Source organism: Physcomitrium patens, chromosome 15 (assembly GCF_059467195.1).
Source record: "Physcomitrium patens ecotype Gransden chromosome 15, ASM5946719v1, whole genome shotgun sequence".
NCBI classification, from domain to species: domain Eukaryota; kingdom Viridiplantae; phylum Streptophyta; class Bryopsida; order Funariales; family Funariaceae; genus Physcomitrium; species Physcomitrium patens.
This window is the reverse complement of record NC_143424.1, coordinates 6,146,379-6,162,807: the sequence shown is the minus strand read 5'-3', so window position 1 is coordinate 6,162,807 and position 16,429 is coordinate 6,146,379. Positions and strand designations below refer to the sequence as shown.

At 30.3% G+C, this 16,429-nt stretch overlaps 2 protein-coding genes across 5 annotated transcripts; both read right to left on the bottom strand.

Moving 5' to 3' along the window:
* Positions 1 to 9,388: 9,388 nt before the first annotated feature.
* On the bottom strand, positions 9,389 to 13,810 carry LOC112292090 (uncharacterized). Of its 4 annotated transcripts, none has more exons than XM_024540243.3 (6): positions 11,934 to 13,810; positions 11,729 to 11,825; positions 10,933 to 11,250; positions 10,649 to 10,828; positions 10,259 to 10,406; positions 9,389 to 10,070 (listed from the first exon to the last, which is right to left on the bottom strand). In XM_024540243.3, the coding sequence occupies exons 1-4, from the start codon at positions 12,160 to 12,162 to the stop codon at positions 10,681 to 10,683; spliced, it is 792 nt and encodes a 263-aa protein (XP_024396011.1). In that variant the 5' UTR covers positions 12,163 to 13,810; the 3' UTR covers positions 9,389 to 10,070; positions 10,259 to 10,406; positions 10,649 to 10,680. The 4 variants fall into 4 exon arrangements, with proteins under 4 accessions (XP_024396011.1, XP_024396009.1, XP_024396010.1 ...); XM_024540241.3 differs by having other exon boundaries at positions 10,921 to 11,250; positions 11,934 to 13,582; XM_024540242.3 differs by having other exon boundaries at positions 9,389 to 10,064; positions 10,921 to 11,250; positions 11,934 to 13,582.
* On the bottom strand, positions 9,814 to 10,622 carry LOC112292104 (uncharacterized). The gene is made up of 3 exons (XM_024540258.1): positions 10,602 to 10,622; positions 10,259 to 10,406; positions 9,814 to 10,070 (listed from the first exon to the last, which is right to left on the bottom strand). Exons 1-3 carry the CDS (start codon positions 10,620 to 10,622, stop codon positions 9,814 to 9,816), a joined length of 426 nt encoding a protein of 141 aa, XP_024396026.1.
* Positions 13,811 to 16,429: the final 2,619 nt, after the last annotated feature.

Genomic DNA, 16,429 nt, shown 5'->3' with positions numbered 1-16,429 from the left:
TCTTAATCTAATCCTAAAAAGATTCTAAAAACTTCTACTAAAATTATAGTTAAATCTCAATAATTCTTTTAAAATCCTAACTAAATCTTGAATAAATACTAACTAAACCCTATCTAATCCTAATAAAATCTTATAGCAATTTTAAAAAATCAATAGTTATTAACGAAATTATTGAATTTATTTCAACTTTTTATAGATTGCAATCTAGTAGTTAAGAACAAGCATAAGAAATTTGAGTAAAATCAAACTTATAAATTAAAAAAAAAGTTGATAATGTGCATAAATATTGACTATTTGTTTTTTTTTTCAACCTTGATATTAATCTAGTAGTGATTGTAACTCTATAGTACACCATTCATTTTTCTTTAAACTTTAAAAAAATGTTTCAAACTAAGTTTACGATCAGCTTAGTAAAATTTGTTTCAATCCAACTAAAAATTTGCATAAGAATAAAGGAACCTTTACTAATCCTTTAAATCCAAATTATAAAACTTTAATCCATCTAAATTTAAATTATCTTTAATCTAACCATTTGATTTATTAAAATTTTACAAAACACATTGATAATAAGCATATTCATAGTATCAAAAAGTCTTATCAATCTACTACAATGCTTACATAATCTTCAAATGTATAAATTAATTTTTAATTTTTAAATTCTAAATCACTTTAAATACCTCTTATTTTAAAAATTCTTCTACAATTCAAATTTAATTCAAATTATCGAAAATCAATATTAATACAAATCTTAGCACGTTTTCTTTCTAGATTTGATCTTTAATTGATAAAAAATCTTAGAATTGCCATAGATGTGTGGTTCTATTCATCAATTCCTGATTTTGATCTTGATTTATAACTGGTCCTTTTTGAATATCAATTTTTAGTATTTTAAGGTTTTTTTTTGCAAAAAATATTCTTAATTTTTTTTTTCTAATCTACTTTGTTTTATCTTATTTATGGCTCTATTAAATAAGTAATAGCCTTCTTATAAAAATACAAAATTGATACTAAATGTGCTTATTACCTTCCTATTCTTTATCTATGACTTTTAAAGTATAATTCATATTTTTATTTATTTTATATTTGTGTTACTATACAATACTACATCAACACATAAGATATTTCAACATATTTTGATGTTGCCTTGAATTTAAGACTTGATATTATGATAGAGTAAACCTATTTTATTACCAATAAAGAATTAAAGTTATTCCTAGCTATGGAAATTTTCCTTGATCTTTTGTTATTCTTGAGCTTTGCTTAATTTTTCCTTTAATATTGCATGTAGTTCTAATAAAAAAATTCTAAATCTTCCTTTCTATAATTATTAACTTTTAAAAAGTCAAAAAAAAAATTATAGATGATAACTATAATTAGCTTTAAAAATTAATTATTGAGTAGTAAAATATGCTATATTATTATAAATAAAGTCCTTTAATGGTAAAAAAATATCACAAATATATATTTTTTTATTTTAGTAATTATTTAAATAATAGAATAAATAGAAGTAAGTGAAAGTATATAATATAATATAATATCTTATGGAAAAGCTTCTTGAGATCTTTATAGATGCAAATTTGACTTTATACATATTTATAAGTAATTGGTAGGTTAAAAATTTGGCCAACAAATTAGCCATTTGCCATGTATGTTGGCCACTTGTGATACAAGTTGGCTATGTAGAATACATATAAGAAACTTGTCCTATAAACTAAACATATGTTAAAAAACTTATATAACATAGCCATATAGCTTCAACTTAGATTATATATATATCAATGAAAGAATAAGATATTCCTCACTGTTATCAATTTCTTTCTTATTTCTAGTTTAGTTTTAAAAGTCCCTAGTTCTTTTGATCTTTGGTAATAGTTATTATAGTTTCTTCTTATATATATATATATATATATATATATATATATATATATATTTCCATCTCTCTTTGATATACATTATTATTTTGAAGCAAAACTAATAGGTAAAAGAAAAAAGAAATACATTAAAAAAGATCGTATTTCAGAATATGATAATAAATTATTTTAAAAATATAAATAATAGTCAAAAGGTAAAAAAATTAATAAGTGTTAATTCTACCTTTTTTATAAAGTGGGCTTTTATTTACCTTATAGAACTATAGACAAGATAAAAGAAAATAGATTAATAAAATAAGTATCATAGATGTCTTAAGATTAAAGTATATTATAGCTTCTAGTAAAATTTATGAAGAAGATATAGATGTTAATATCCAAAGTAGATTAGTTATGAACTTAGATTAATATTAAATCTTAAGACATAAAATAGCTCACTTGTAGCAAATCCAAGATTCTATTGTTAATCTAAGAATAAAATAAATAAATAAATAAATAAAAATTAAAGATTTTGTTAAATATTAATTTTGAGTAATTTAAATTAATACTAAAATTTTAATAGATATTCAAAATAAAAAATATTATAAGTTCTTTGGAATAATTAAAAAAAATAAAAAAAAGAGAATACGTTCGAAAATTTTACAAGCATTCTAAAAAAATAACAAACAAAAATTTGTCAATTGATTCATCTACTTGTCTTAAATTTATCTTGTAAATTTTATATTAATGTACTGGTTAGATCAATGGTTATTGAAATCCAACTAGGTTAGGATTTTGGATTTTTAACTTTAAGGGTTATTAAAGATTTCTTTGATCTTAAATAATTTGTAATTTGAATTGAAGCAAATTTTTTTGAGAAGATTGTGAACTTAGTTTTCAAATATTTTTGCAATTTTGCATATAAGTGAAGGTTTAAATAAGAATTTATTTCTACTTGAAGATCAACATAAAGATTATAAAAAGAAGACAACTAATACTTGAACAATTAAAGATTTTTTTTTTGTAATTGATTTAAGATTTAACTATAATTATTCAGATTTAAGTAATTTTTTTTAAAAAAATGTATTTGTTTTAGATAATTTGATAATAATGTGTAAAAAGTTATAAGAAAGATTAATGATTTAATCGTCATTGAGATTTTAAGACTCTTTTAAGATTGATTAGAATTGGTTAGATTTTAATTAAGATTTATATATATATATATATATATATAAGATTTTTTTAAGATTTTTAAATATTTATTTAATATTTATTTAGAATTATTATATTTTCTTAAATATTTTATCAGTGTTTTATTAGAATTTAATTAGAATAATTTTAAAATTTATGTAGGAATGTTTTTGGATTTTTTTTATAATTTCTTTAGAAATTCATTTTTAAATTTTTTTAGGATTTTTTCATTATTTTTAAAGGTTTTTATAGTATTATTTTAATATTTTCTATGGTTTCTTTAAGGTTTTTTTAAAATACCTTTTTATGATTTATTTGAGAATTTTTAAAAAATTCTTTAGGATTTTATTAGTTTTTTTTTAATGTTCTTTATTATATCTTTGATGTTTATTTTTTTATGAATTATATAATAATTATTTTAGAATTTGATTAAGATTTAATTATAATTATTAAGATTTAAGTAAATTTTTTTTAGATTTTATTAAAAAAAATTAGGTTCTTTGTTTGTTGCAAAAAAATTTATCTTCTACAACTACATGTACAATGCATTTCTAAGTTATTTTTCAGTTAACCTGACAACACTTCACTTGTTTATGTACATTCTTTGAGTTCTTGTCCTTGAAAAATTGAAAAGAATAGGCTTATAATATTAAAGCTTTATCTTTTCTTAATTAAGAGTGGATTTGTTTTTTTCTTAATAAAATATAAGCACAATAGAATTTATAGATTATCCACATTAAATTGGAATTATTTTTTAGGATTTTTTTATTCTTAAATTATTTTTATTAATTATCTCAAGAAATATTAATTATCTTCTTCTCTATTATATTATCATAGCAAAGCTTATTAAAATAAAAAATCCAATAGCACAAATATAAGAAAAAATAAGAAAATTAATGCTTGTAATGCATTGATTCAATTCACCACTATTGGAAATAATAAGATTAGCTTGAAGTAAAGATACAAAGATGATTAGAGCTACTCCAACATCTATACTAAATCATATTATATCTTCTATGGTAGAACATTGTTCTAGTATTAGAGAACTAAAAGTTGCATTTTTAGAAAATTTTAATGGCATAAAGAAAATTTTAAGGATTCATCAATCACATAAAATTGATGATTGAATTTCAATTTCAAAATTATCTAAATCCAAGATCACAAATAATATTTTTTAAAACACTACTTTCATATTTTATTTTATCATAGTTTATATATTTTCTTAAATTATGTTATTTAATATTAAAAAATATGGAATATTTTTTGGTAGAGCTTTAATCTATGTATAAATATATGATATAATTTATGTAACAACTAACAAGATTTATATTTTACATTAAGATAATCATTCAATAAGATTATATGCTTTATAATTTTGAAAACTTATAATTGATATGAATTAGAATCATATTACATTTATTAACCAATTTTTCTATATATTACAATATCAAATAAAAAAATTAAAAGTAAAAGACATATAAATTAATGTGGTATATTTCAAATGTCTTATTAAATAAGAAAAGATTCAATATAGTCAAAAATAATTCTACTTACATTGTAGAGAATCTAAACACATATCACAAATATATATCTATTATAATTATTACCTAAATAATATGAATAAGTAGAAGTATGTAAAGATAGATTAATTTCATAAATCCTTCTAAAAAAACTTCTTAGAAGCTTTCTTAGACTTTGCTTTGACTTTACATATATTTGCAGTTGATTGGTACATTAGAAACTTGATCAACAAGCTAACCACATACCACATATGTTGGTAGCTTGCAAAACAAGCTAATTATGTAGTTTCCATATAAAAAGCTTGCCTTATAAGTCAAGATACATGTTATACAAAGTCAATACATTTTTAGAGGTCTTTTAGAACGTTGCCACATAGATCCTAGGTAGATAATATATATAGAGACAAGAGTGAAGCCTTCTTTACTCTTGTCAACTCTTTTCTTACTTCTAGTCTAGATTCAAGAGTCTCTAATTTCTTTGTCTTTTGGCAAAAGCCATTCTAGTTTCTTTTTAATATACATAATTTTTTATTTATATTTTGTCACTTTTCTTTTGACACAGATTTCATAAGCTTAAGCATCTTCTTTCAATTCATATTCTTGTTAGGGACCATATACAAGACAAGGATTCAAGACCAAGAAATGGAGTTAGCTCGACATTAGAACAATGACTAGATAGAAGGCAAGAAGGTCCTGATTAGACCACAAGAAGTGAGTTGTCAAGACTGAGGATCCCCTCAACCTTGACTCCTATATATATTAGGTCCTAGAAAGCTACTTAAAAAAATTTTGTGAGTCTTGGGAACAAAGCAAGCCTAAGATCTTTCTTTGGCAACTTCTTAAATCATCTAAAGCCTCCTAGAACCTTCTAAGATCTCCTATGATCTTCTAGAACTTTCTTAGAATCTATTGGAATCTTTTGGAATCTTCTTAGAGCTTATTGGAACCTTTTGGAACCTTTTAGGATCTACAAGAACCTTCTTAGATTCTTCTAGAACCTCCTAGAATCTTTTTGACTCTTCTTCAGTTGTATGTCTATGACAATTCTTGATAGATTAACAAGAGTGCACTTACAATATTAGAGCTTTATCTTGTCTTGATTAAGAGTGGATTATTTCTTTTTCTTAATAAGACATAAGTATATTAGAAGTTAAAAATTACCCTCTTTTAAATTAATATTATTCTTAGTATTCTCTTTATTCTCAAGTCTTCTCTTCTATTTGTCTTGAGCAATATTAGACATTTTTTTTTAGGTGTTATCACAACAAAGCTTCTTAAAATGAACAGTACAATAGCACAAATGCAAAAGCAATTGAGGGAGTTGATGCTTGCAATGCATCAACTTACTTTATTGTGACTAGAAGCAACAAAAATGGCAGGAAGTGAAGATATACATATGATTGAAGCCACTTCAACATCTTCACCAAATCACATTCCTTCTCTTATAGTAGAACATCCTTCCAATGTTAGAGAATCTAAAATTATCTTATCCAAGAAGTTTGATGGCACTAGATCTAAGTTTTGAGGATTTATCAATCAAGTAAAACTTGAAATTGAACTTCAACCTCAAAGCTATCCAATGCTGAGATCACAAATTAGATTCATTGATACACTTCTTTCAAATTTGGTATTATCATGGTTTTCATCTTTTTTTGAACAATGAGATCCAATATTAGATAATCTGGAGGCTTTTTTGGTGGAAAATCATGCAAGAAATCCTCCACATTATTACAATTCAATAACAATACCAACTACCTCTCAATCTAAATATTTGGAAATAGAAGACATGCAAATTGATGCGGTACATTTTAAACCTCTTACTGAATAAAAAAAAGACTTATCATCATTAAAAAGAATTATTTTTATATTCTAGAGAAGCTAAGCACATTGCTCAACATTGTCTAAAGAAACGATGCAACTACAAAATGAGGAGTACAACTGTCAAAGATGAGAAAATGTCAAAAAACAAATTTGTCTAGCTACAAGAAGGACCCTGCGGTTGAAATCTTATACAAATGAAGGTCCTATCTTCTCCTAAAAATCCTCTTGTTATTTTATAATAAATATACATTAAAGACCTAATAATCAAAAAGCTTGTACCTTAATAGATTCAAGAACCTCAGGTTATTTTTTTAGATGAAGAATTTTTAAAAGCAATAGAATATCTTTAGTATAAAAAACTAAATCCATACATGTAGAGGTCATAGATGACCATCTGTTATCTTTTGGAGATATTAATTATGAAACACTTCCTATAGATGTAATAATAAATGATTGTAATAATTGTGTAATTTTTAATATATTTAGATCTCCCTCTAATTTGATTATTTTAGGTTTATCATGACTAAAAAGGTATAATCTTTTCATAGATTAGATTTCTTATAAACTTAACTTTTCTAAAAGTATTATTAAGAATTTTATAGAAAGCCATGAGTCTAGTATAGCCAAATCCATACTTGTAGGCCCAAAAGCTTTCTTACATGCTACAAAAGAAGGATCATCTTTTGTTATTTATGCCACATATATTTTTAATGATAAAAAGACTTCAAGTGGCATCCCAAGTTAATATCAAGATTTTCAAGTTATTTTTTAGAAGAAGAATGTAGATATTCTTCTAAAACATCGTCTATATGATTAATCAATTGACCTTAAAGAAGGAAGTTAGCTACTATTTGGTCCAATCTATAGTTTATCACAAAATGAGTTGTCTGAACTTAAGAAGTACATTGATGAGAACTTGGCCAAGAATTTCACATGCCATTCGAAATCTCTTGCCAAAGCTCCTATCTTATTTGTGAAGAAAAAAGATAGATAACTACAAATATGCATATATTATTGATGACTCAATAAGATTATCATCAAAAATAGGTATCCTTTATCTTTGATATCTGAATTTTTTGATCAACTAAATCAAGCTAAGATCTATACAAAAATAGATCTACAAGGAGTATTCTACTTGGTCCGCATTAAAGAAAGAGATGAATAGAAGACTGTATTTTGAACAAGGTATGGACACTTTCAATATAATGTCATGCCTTTTGGACTTACAAATGCATCAACTGATTTCAATATCTTATGAATGATATTTTTTGTGAGTTTTTAGATGATTTTATTGTTTGTTACTTAGATGACATTATAATATATTCTAAAAACACAAAAGAGCATGAAGTTTATATTCATCATGTGTTATAAAAACTTAGAGATGTGGAATTATATGCTAAGTTGGAAAAGCATGTATTCCATATTATTTAAGTTGACTTCTTATGATATATCATTTCCAACAAAGGACTTATGATGGATCCAAAGAAGGTTCAAACTATTATAGATTAGAAGATTCTAAAAATAATAAGAGATATGCAATACTTTTTGGGCTTTGTCAATTACTATCAGATCTTCATCAAGAATTTATCTCAAATTGTAGCTCTTCTTACAAATCTTACATGTAAAGTCAAACTTGATTGGAGCAAAGAAGGCGAAGCATCTTTTAAAGCCTTGAAGTTGACATTTATTTCTGCACCAATCTTATATTGTGTCGGCTTTTTGAAGGCATTTTTTATGGAAATAAATGCATCAAATTTTGCTATATGTGTTGTTTTGTCACAAATAGGAAAAGATGACAAGCTCTACCCAGTAGCTTTTCATTTCAAGAAATTCTCAATATCTAAGATTAATTATGAAATCTACAACAAAGAACTTCTTGCAATTATGGATTCTTTTTAAGAATGGCATCAATATTTAGAAGGCACTTCTAATCCAATCATCATATGTACGGATTACAAGAGCCTTAAATATGTTATATTAACATGTGTTTTGAATCATTGCTAAGCTTATTAGACCATGTCTTTGTCAAGATTTGAGTTCAATATCGCTTATTAGCCAAGAAAACAATAAGATTTGTTTGATGCCCTTTCTAGATGTTCTTATTTTATATCAAAAGAAAAAGATGCAACTTTTGATCAACAAAGGATAATTTTTATTGAAGCTAGATCAATTTCATCTTTAAGCAATGAAATCAACATTGATTGTTGATTCAACTTTTCTTAAGCAAATTCAATCAAGTATGTCCTCTGATCCTCTTGTTCATGATGTTAAGAATACTTCTTTTAAGTCTTGTAATACTTCCAAGTTCAAGTTCAAAAACATTATTTTATTTTGAATGGTGCTCATATGTTCCCGAAAGAAAAGTATACTTATGTATTCTTCAAGCACATCATGACTTTCTAGCAGGATGCAATTTTGGATAAAACAAGACTTTGAAATTAATATCTAAAGATTTTTAGGAAGTATTTAAGAAGTCTTGAAGGGCCTCTATTGAAAAATTCATGGTAGGCAAGTCCAAAGCAGATTTCAATATTAAAGCACACAAGTAAAGTTTTTGATGTCTTAAGATGTGCATGCAAAGTGAACAAACTTTAGAACTTGAAATAGAATAAAATTGCTTAACCAACATGACAGCCATACTCAAATTAAAATGCTAACATCATGACATCTTGTTTATCCTATCTTATAACTAGCATCAAAACATCTTGTTTATCCTAACCTATGGCCAACATCAGGACATCTTGTTTATCCTATCTTATGGCCAACATCAAAACATCTTGCTTATCCTATCTTATGGCTTCAATAGAGATAAGAGAAACTAAGACAATACAAACCAAGAAATGCCACAATACTGTTTTTAAAAGTACTAATAATACAAATTCACAACCCTTATATCTTTAAACAAAATAATTATTTCCATCATGAGATTATAAGGAAAAAACTTGCCAAGAAATATTTTGCAGATGATTGCAACTCTATCAAAAAACCAGCCTCCAAAAAGAAGAGATCTAACATAAACAAGGATCAAAGAGGTGAGCAAATCTTAGAAAGTTCAGGATCAAAACAGCACATAATGGCATGAACGTGATGAACGTGAATATGCGCTAATTTGATCCTATTCACGTTCATCCTGATTAAGCCTCAAAATCTCCTACAAAATTAAAACCCAGTGTACAACTCCCTAGATTAATAGATTCTCCTTCATCTTGGGTAAAAATCTATATTCAGATACTCCTCTCATTCGGTCCATCACAATCTGTTTCATAAAAGGTGGTCTTGGTAAACACAACACCATTTGCCCTCAGCAAATAAATGGATTGGCATTCTGACAAGCAGTCAACGGTGAGTCTTCCAAATCACTGTTGCCCTTCATCATCGGAGTTGCTTGGATAGCAAATTACACTATACTAAACAAAGCTGCTTATGAGGATATATTACAATATCTGACTCTTTTCCCACCCCACTCCCATCATCTCTTCCAAGAGGCGCTCCAACTTCATGACCTCTGCCTTCTGCCACTTCCTATTGTTGCTGCACCAAGCAAAGCCAAAATCCACAAGGCGGACAGATGGTTCTGTACCCCGCACGACCATAATATTCCGTGCCTCGACATCCCCATGAAGCAGCCCGCACGCATGCACAGCGCCAAGCGCTTGAAGTGCCGCAGCAGCCACCTCCCTCGTCACTGTCCCTAAGAACCAAAATCCAATCATTAGAAGCAAATAAATGCCTACTCTACTTATTGATCGTAAGTGCCGGAGATACAGTTCCTTCGATTATCACGCTGTAGAAGCACCAAGATTAAGTTGCAAGCAGCCTTCGCGACCAGAAGAGGGAGACAACCACACTCCGCATTTGCTAATTCAAAAGGTTACTTACCAGGACCGAGTTGACTGTCATCGATCAACTCTGTTGCTACATGCACAATCTTGCCATTGGCTGTGGTTCTGTATCCTACTAATGGGGGCACGAAAACCCCCCAATGCTCCTGTAGCTTTAGATAGGCGCCCACGTCGTTCAGGAGAGCCTGCACAAGCACGGCCAGAAGTTGGTATGTACAGAACAAGATCACAAAGAAGTAAGGTGTCGCAAATTGCACATGCACTTCAACACAAACATAAACATGCTCCTCGTTGCATCTAACAAAGACTGCCTGCTACGGAAGCTATCGCTAACAGGACCACTCCAGCTCGGCCCCGGATTAGATCAAGTAATAGTCAACTTTTAGATGCGAATGCAACATTTCCACTTGACACAACTCCAACTCACCACCTCACGTTTCGACTTGCGGAGAGCAAGCTTCACTGCAACAAGGAATCATTCAAACGACCACCAACCACGCATCCACTCCATCCCTCACTAGAAATGGGACGGTCGTCTAAATGCAGGTCCGATGCAAGAATCTCCTGCAGTTGCTTCTGTCTGCTATTTGAGTTTGCCTCTTGAGTCCTGTACATACACTTGCCATCATTCCACCATTTGCTCTTTTCTACACATCCAGAAAACACGCCAATGCTTGGGTAGCTGGCTAGACAGGTTACCTCGGGGCAAACCTTTTGCAATCACCCATTTCGTTCTCACTTGGTTCGTAGGGTGTATCCTTATCATCATCATCATCTTTAGACCCACCACTGGGACTGGTATAAGGGGTAACGTCCCAACTCCAGGGACGCTCACCCTCCTCGGGTGGAACATCAAACTCACCACTGGCGTTGACAGAAGTACTGATCAAATAAGCGATTGCAGCAGGCAAATGCGGTTGCCGGTTCTTCCACTTAAAACCCACTGAGATGTAAAGGTAGTCGGAATGATCTCTTTTGAAGAGATACCAGTTTTGGATATCCGTGAGCACACCATATCTAACCTTAGCCCTGCAACTCAACAGGAAAAAATGTAGAATAAGGGCCACTTCACACTGTATTCATCAGCTTCTTATCTGAAGATCAGACCAACATAAGACACATCATTGCGAGCACCAAGTTTTGAAATTACTGAGCACTTAGGCCTCTTCAGAACCTCAGGAATATCTGCTTTCTTGGTATCTTGCAAGAAGTCCTCACAACTTCAATACTAGAAATCAGAAAATCCACCGGTTGCCCAGGGGGGGGGGGGGATAGGGTGGCTTTTGATCCCTAAACATACACCTTCAGATACGTGAAGATTAAGATACGGTACAAACAACAAAAAGATGCTCAGGCAAATCGAAGATTTGTTAAAAAGGCCTACCCTTTCACTAGAATACTATGGCAAAGGCAGTGGCAGATCTTGCAACGCTGAGCTCGAAGCTGATCTTGCCCCACCGAAAAAATCCCAAGGTAGTCAAGGGTTTAGGGTAGTAAAACAGCTTACAAAACCAAGTAATCATATCCCTGAAGAATGCAATTCAGGAGGCTCCTAGCTTGTCCTTTCGTGATGCCAACATTGCACCAGCAATTGGGGTCAATCCCTGAAGCAATGCAGCCTCCCATATCAGCAGGCATGACAACTGAACATTGTTGAAAAATCGTGAAGACGAGAATTAACAAAAATCTAATTACGTCAGGCCATATTGAACCTGTCTGGCAGGAGCATCTTGCCCAAAGTTTATGAATAAGCAAGGGGCATCCGAGACCTCCATTCTTGTCGTTAGATTTCACTAAGATATCCACACGAAGAGGTTTGGCATAATAGAACGTCTTTCGAACGTCTTTGTCCACAGACCTTGACTGGTCTGAATTCTTTGATTTTCTCTCCTCTGCTAGGAGATTTGGTGGCACTTCAAGTCTGATTTCCTGTCCGTACATTATCGATGAACCTGATTGCTTCTTACTCACAAAATCGCACGTGCTGGCCACGACAGAACCGGCGATGTCTGCCAAATTCTGCCATACTGTGGTGGCTGTAAGAGATTCCACTTTCTGAAATCTACGCTTCAAATTATCTGCCTTGTTAAGATAGCCTTCAATGTCTTTCTCCACGTCCCAATACTCCACTTTAACAGGCGTGTATCTACGCTCCTTTTACGTGGTGTTTGGTGTCTTGGAACAAGACCCTGAGTCCCACAACGGCAAGTCCTGACGTAGCCAATCATACTCTGTGCACTATCTGCACATGCAATCCTGTGAATTAAATGAAAATCCGAGGAAATACGAGGAAATACAATACTTGTAATGGTTGCTATTGTGGTAGTCAAGGAAGCATAAATTTGGTACACTGGCAAAACAGCAACCTTTCGTAACACATTATATACTATTTTTTCCATTGTTAGCTCATACACGCACCTTCACACACAACACCAAACCCAAAGGATCCTTCCCTAGAGACGGATCGCCTCTATCCTATCCACAACAAAGAATACACATAACCCAGACCACCTAGTTCGGCAACAGAGAACCGGCTACGGAACAATAGAGGTCCATGAAGTAAAGTATGCAATCCTATGCCAACCCTAATTCCTTAACCATGAATCCAGCAGTCCCCGAGAACATTAAAAGACAAAGATTAGGAGATGGCCGTCAATGACGAGTGATAGGAGTGCCCTCATCTTTGCAGGAGTTGCTCCCGGAGTAGCGCTTCTTTGCCCCGGAGTAGCGCTTCCTTGTTCCAGAGTCGCGTCTTGTCGTCCTGGAGTCGCTGTCTCTCCTTAAGGTGAGAGCATTTTTCGATCTGCTCTTCCAATCTATTGATCTGATAGTATTGGAAGAGCAGATCAATAGATTGGAAGAGAAGATAGAAAGATGCTCTTCCACTTCAGTATCTGCTCTTGTACTTCTGCTCTCCCAAATTTCCACTAGCGTCGCCCATTCTCCTCCACGACCCAATTCAATAGGCAACCAACGATCAGAGCTCGATCCGAGAAATACGACCCCCAAAATTCCCGGAATAATCCCTCCTAGCTACTCTCAGAACACGACTGTTCATCACCGTATCGGACCAGCTTCAAGTGACTTTGCACCGGCATCGATGGCAGTATCCATATCAACGTCCAGATTTTACACCTGCATCGATGTCCAGTATTTTACGTCCACCTGATGTAAACGTGACGAACCGAACCCTAACTCCAAATCACAACGACCATCCCTATTCCCCCTTGGAGTTAGAACCTCAGCAACTTCATAATAATCCAAGCTATCTTCAATCGGAACAAACGGTGGAGGAGTAATGGCTCGTTGACAATTTCATCAAATATATAATTCTAATTGCACTAAATCACCCAAAAATATATGGCTGAATTTTCTGAAACCTTATTTTATATTGAAGGTATGTTTTTTGAATTTTAACACCCTATATATCTTTCAATCTAACTATCCAAATAGACTTAAGAAGTACACTCATATTTTTCAAAACTACTCATATAATTTTCAACTATATAATTGTTATTGATCTTTAAATATTGTTCAAATCCTAGCAAATGCTTTTAACACCAATTTATTGATATCCTTGTACTAATTCCTCATATCTCAAAAATTCAACATTCAAATGGCACAACATTTTATTACATAGCCTCTTAACAACATATTTTACACTTTTAAAAAAATTGGGCCAAAAATTCTTCAAAATGCCAAGATATGGCTCAAACCAAACCCTTGATGAAATTCTTTCACTTACAAACATAGCCTTTTAAATTAGCTTTCTACCCCACTTTCCAATCTTTAAAAGCTTTCCTACAACTCCTCATATTCTTAAAAGAATGATAGTAGGTACAATTTCAACACAATTTCAAGACATTGTTGAATTATATAAAGTCTTGCTTGAAAATACACCAAGCACCTAATTGTAGAAGGTAAAAAAAGTTATTGCAACAACAAGGTCTTAATAAATCTAATAGAATCATAAATAAACTCCTATTAAACCTTAATAATGTTAATCAAGATTTAATCAAATCCAAAAGAAGTCTTAAAGAAACTATAAAAGAAACATAAAGAAATCATAAATTAATCTTAAAGAAATACATATAAAAAATATGTTGATAAGGTTCCTACTTTCATAGATATTCTAAAGAATATTTAATGCTTTTATTGATTCATTGCTTGCAATAATATGTGAAAAATTAGCATCATGAAGATTGATTACAATCAACTCAAAAGCCATCCTTTCACAAGATTTGTACTATTGCTTATTTTTCACATAAGCATTGTTGCTTGGAAGCTCTTCACTTTTATCTATAATGTTGCAATAGTCCAATGAATCCAACAAAAGTTCCATTTTTTTCTTCCAATATTAGAAGTTATTATCTCTAAACTTTTCAATCATTCTCAAGCCTTCATCTTTATCTTAAGGCATATCTAATGAAAAAATGTATAAAACAAAATCAAAAAAAGAAGTCATAGACCTCTCAAAATGAAGAAGAAGGTGTTCTCCTTTTAGAAATCCATAATACCTTCTTTATGAGTAAATTAGTGATTTCACTCTTAAATCACTCTCACTTCACTTATGACACTTCTTACAATTTTAAACTATAATATAAACCTCTTTTGTAAGCTTTGCCACTTTTCAATCATCTCTAATTTTACAAACCACCTCTACTTACTATAAGAGGTCTTTTAAGAGCTTTACCACATAAAAGCACAATGTTAGTATACTAATAATATAACTCAATAAAGAAACAAAATACTAGTATTCTATAATATCATTTTTAAGTGAAAATAAAATTCTAAGCCTATATATGCATTTAATAATAAGTAAGAGCAATAATACATCAATAATTAGATGCAAAAAAGTAGAATTAGGAAAATCAAACAATAACATCAATAATATCCATAAGATCTATTCATTATAATAAGAAAGACTTCAAAGAAAGTACTTTAAAATTGTATGATGTAATAAAGTCCATAGATGGTAGAAAGAGAAAAAAGACCATAGAAGAAGAACACAAATCATTCATGAACAATAGTACATGAAATTTGATTTGATTTCTATCAAATCAATCTTAAACTAGTTGTAAGTGGGTATTTAGAACCAAAAGAAATGCAATAGATAATGTTATGAGATATAAAGCTAGATTGGTAGCAAAAAGCTACTCATAAGTTGTTGGTATTAATTTCAATGAGACATTTGCTTCCATTGCCAAATTCACTACTATTAGAATCATTGTAGCAATTGAAGCAACAATAGACTTAGAAATACATCAAATAGATGTGAAAACGGCTTTTTTGAATGAAAATTTAAATATGACATCTACAAAGTTCGACCTCAATGATTTATTAAAGAAGGCAAACAATATCTTATTAGTAAATTAAAGAAATCTTTATATAGGCTTAATCAATCACCAAGAGTATGATAACAATGTATTGACACATTTTTAATCAATAAAGAATTTGAAAGAAATAAAGCTGATTATTCTATGTATGTGATGCAATCAAATGAGTTTGTATTGATTTTCATCTTCTGTATTGATGATTTGATCATCTTAACAAATATATTAAAAATGATAGATTTCTTGAAGGCAAAGTTAGAAAAAGAGTATGAGATGAGTGATTTGAAAGAGCTTTACTATTATTTAAAAGTAGAATTTGTAAGAAATTGTGCTAAGAAGACCATTACAATGAGCCAAAGCAAGTACATTGAAGAAGTATTGAAATGATTCAATATAGAGGAATGTAAGCCTATAGATACACCTTTGGACACCAATTTGAAGTTAATAAAGCTCACAAATGAGGGATTTATTGAAATTGAAGGTTAAATATAAGATGTTCTATATAATGCAACAATAAGCTCACTTATGTACATAATAGTTGGAACAAGGGTGGATTTGTACATACAATGAGTTTTATAAGTCAATACATATTAAAGGCTAGATCAATGCATTGGACAATCATTAAAAGAATCATGAGGTATTTAAAAGGTACTTCATACCTCAAATTATACCTTGGAGGTGATAATATTACTTTGAATGATTAGTTTTTAGAATTGCAAGAGTTATTTTGTAGTATTATAAGAGTTAACCAATAATTGCAAGATCCACAATGAAGAAAGAATACATGGCAACAAGCCATGATAGTATGAAAGCCATATGGCAAGAATGAGTTTTGAAAGATATTGAACTAATGCAATTTGAAATAATTCCAATGA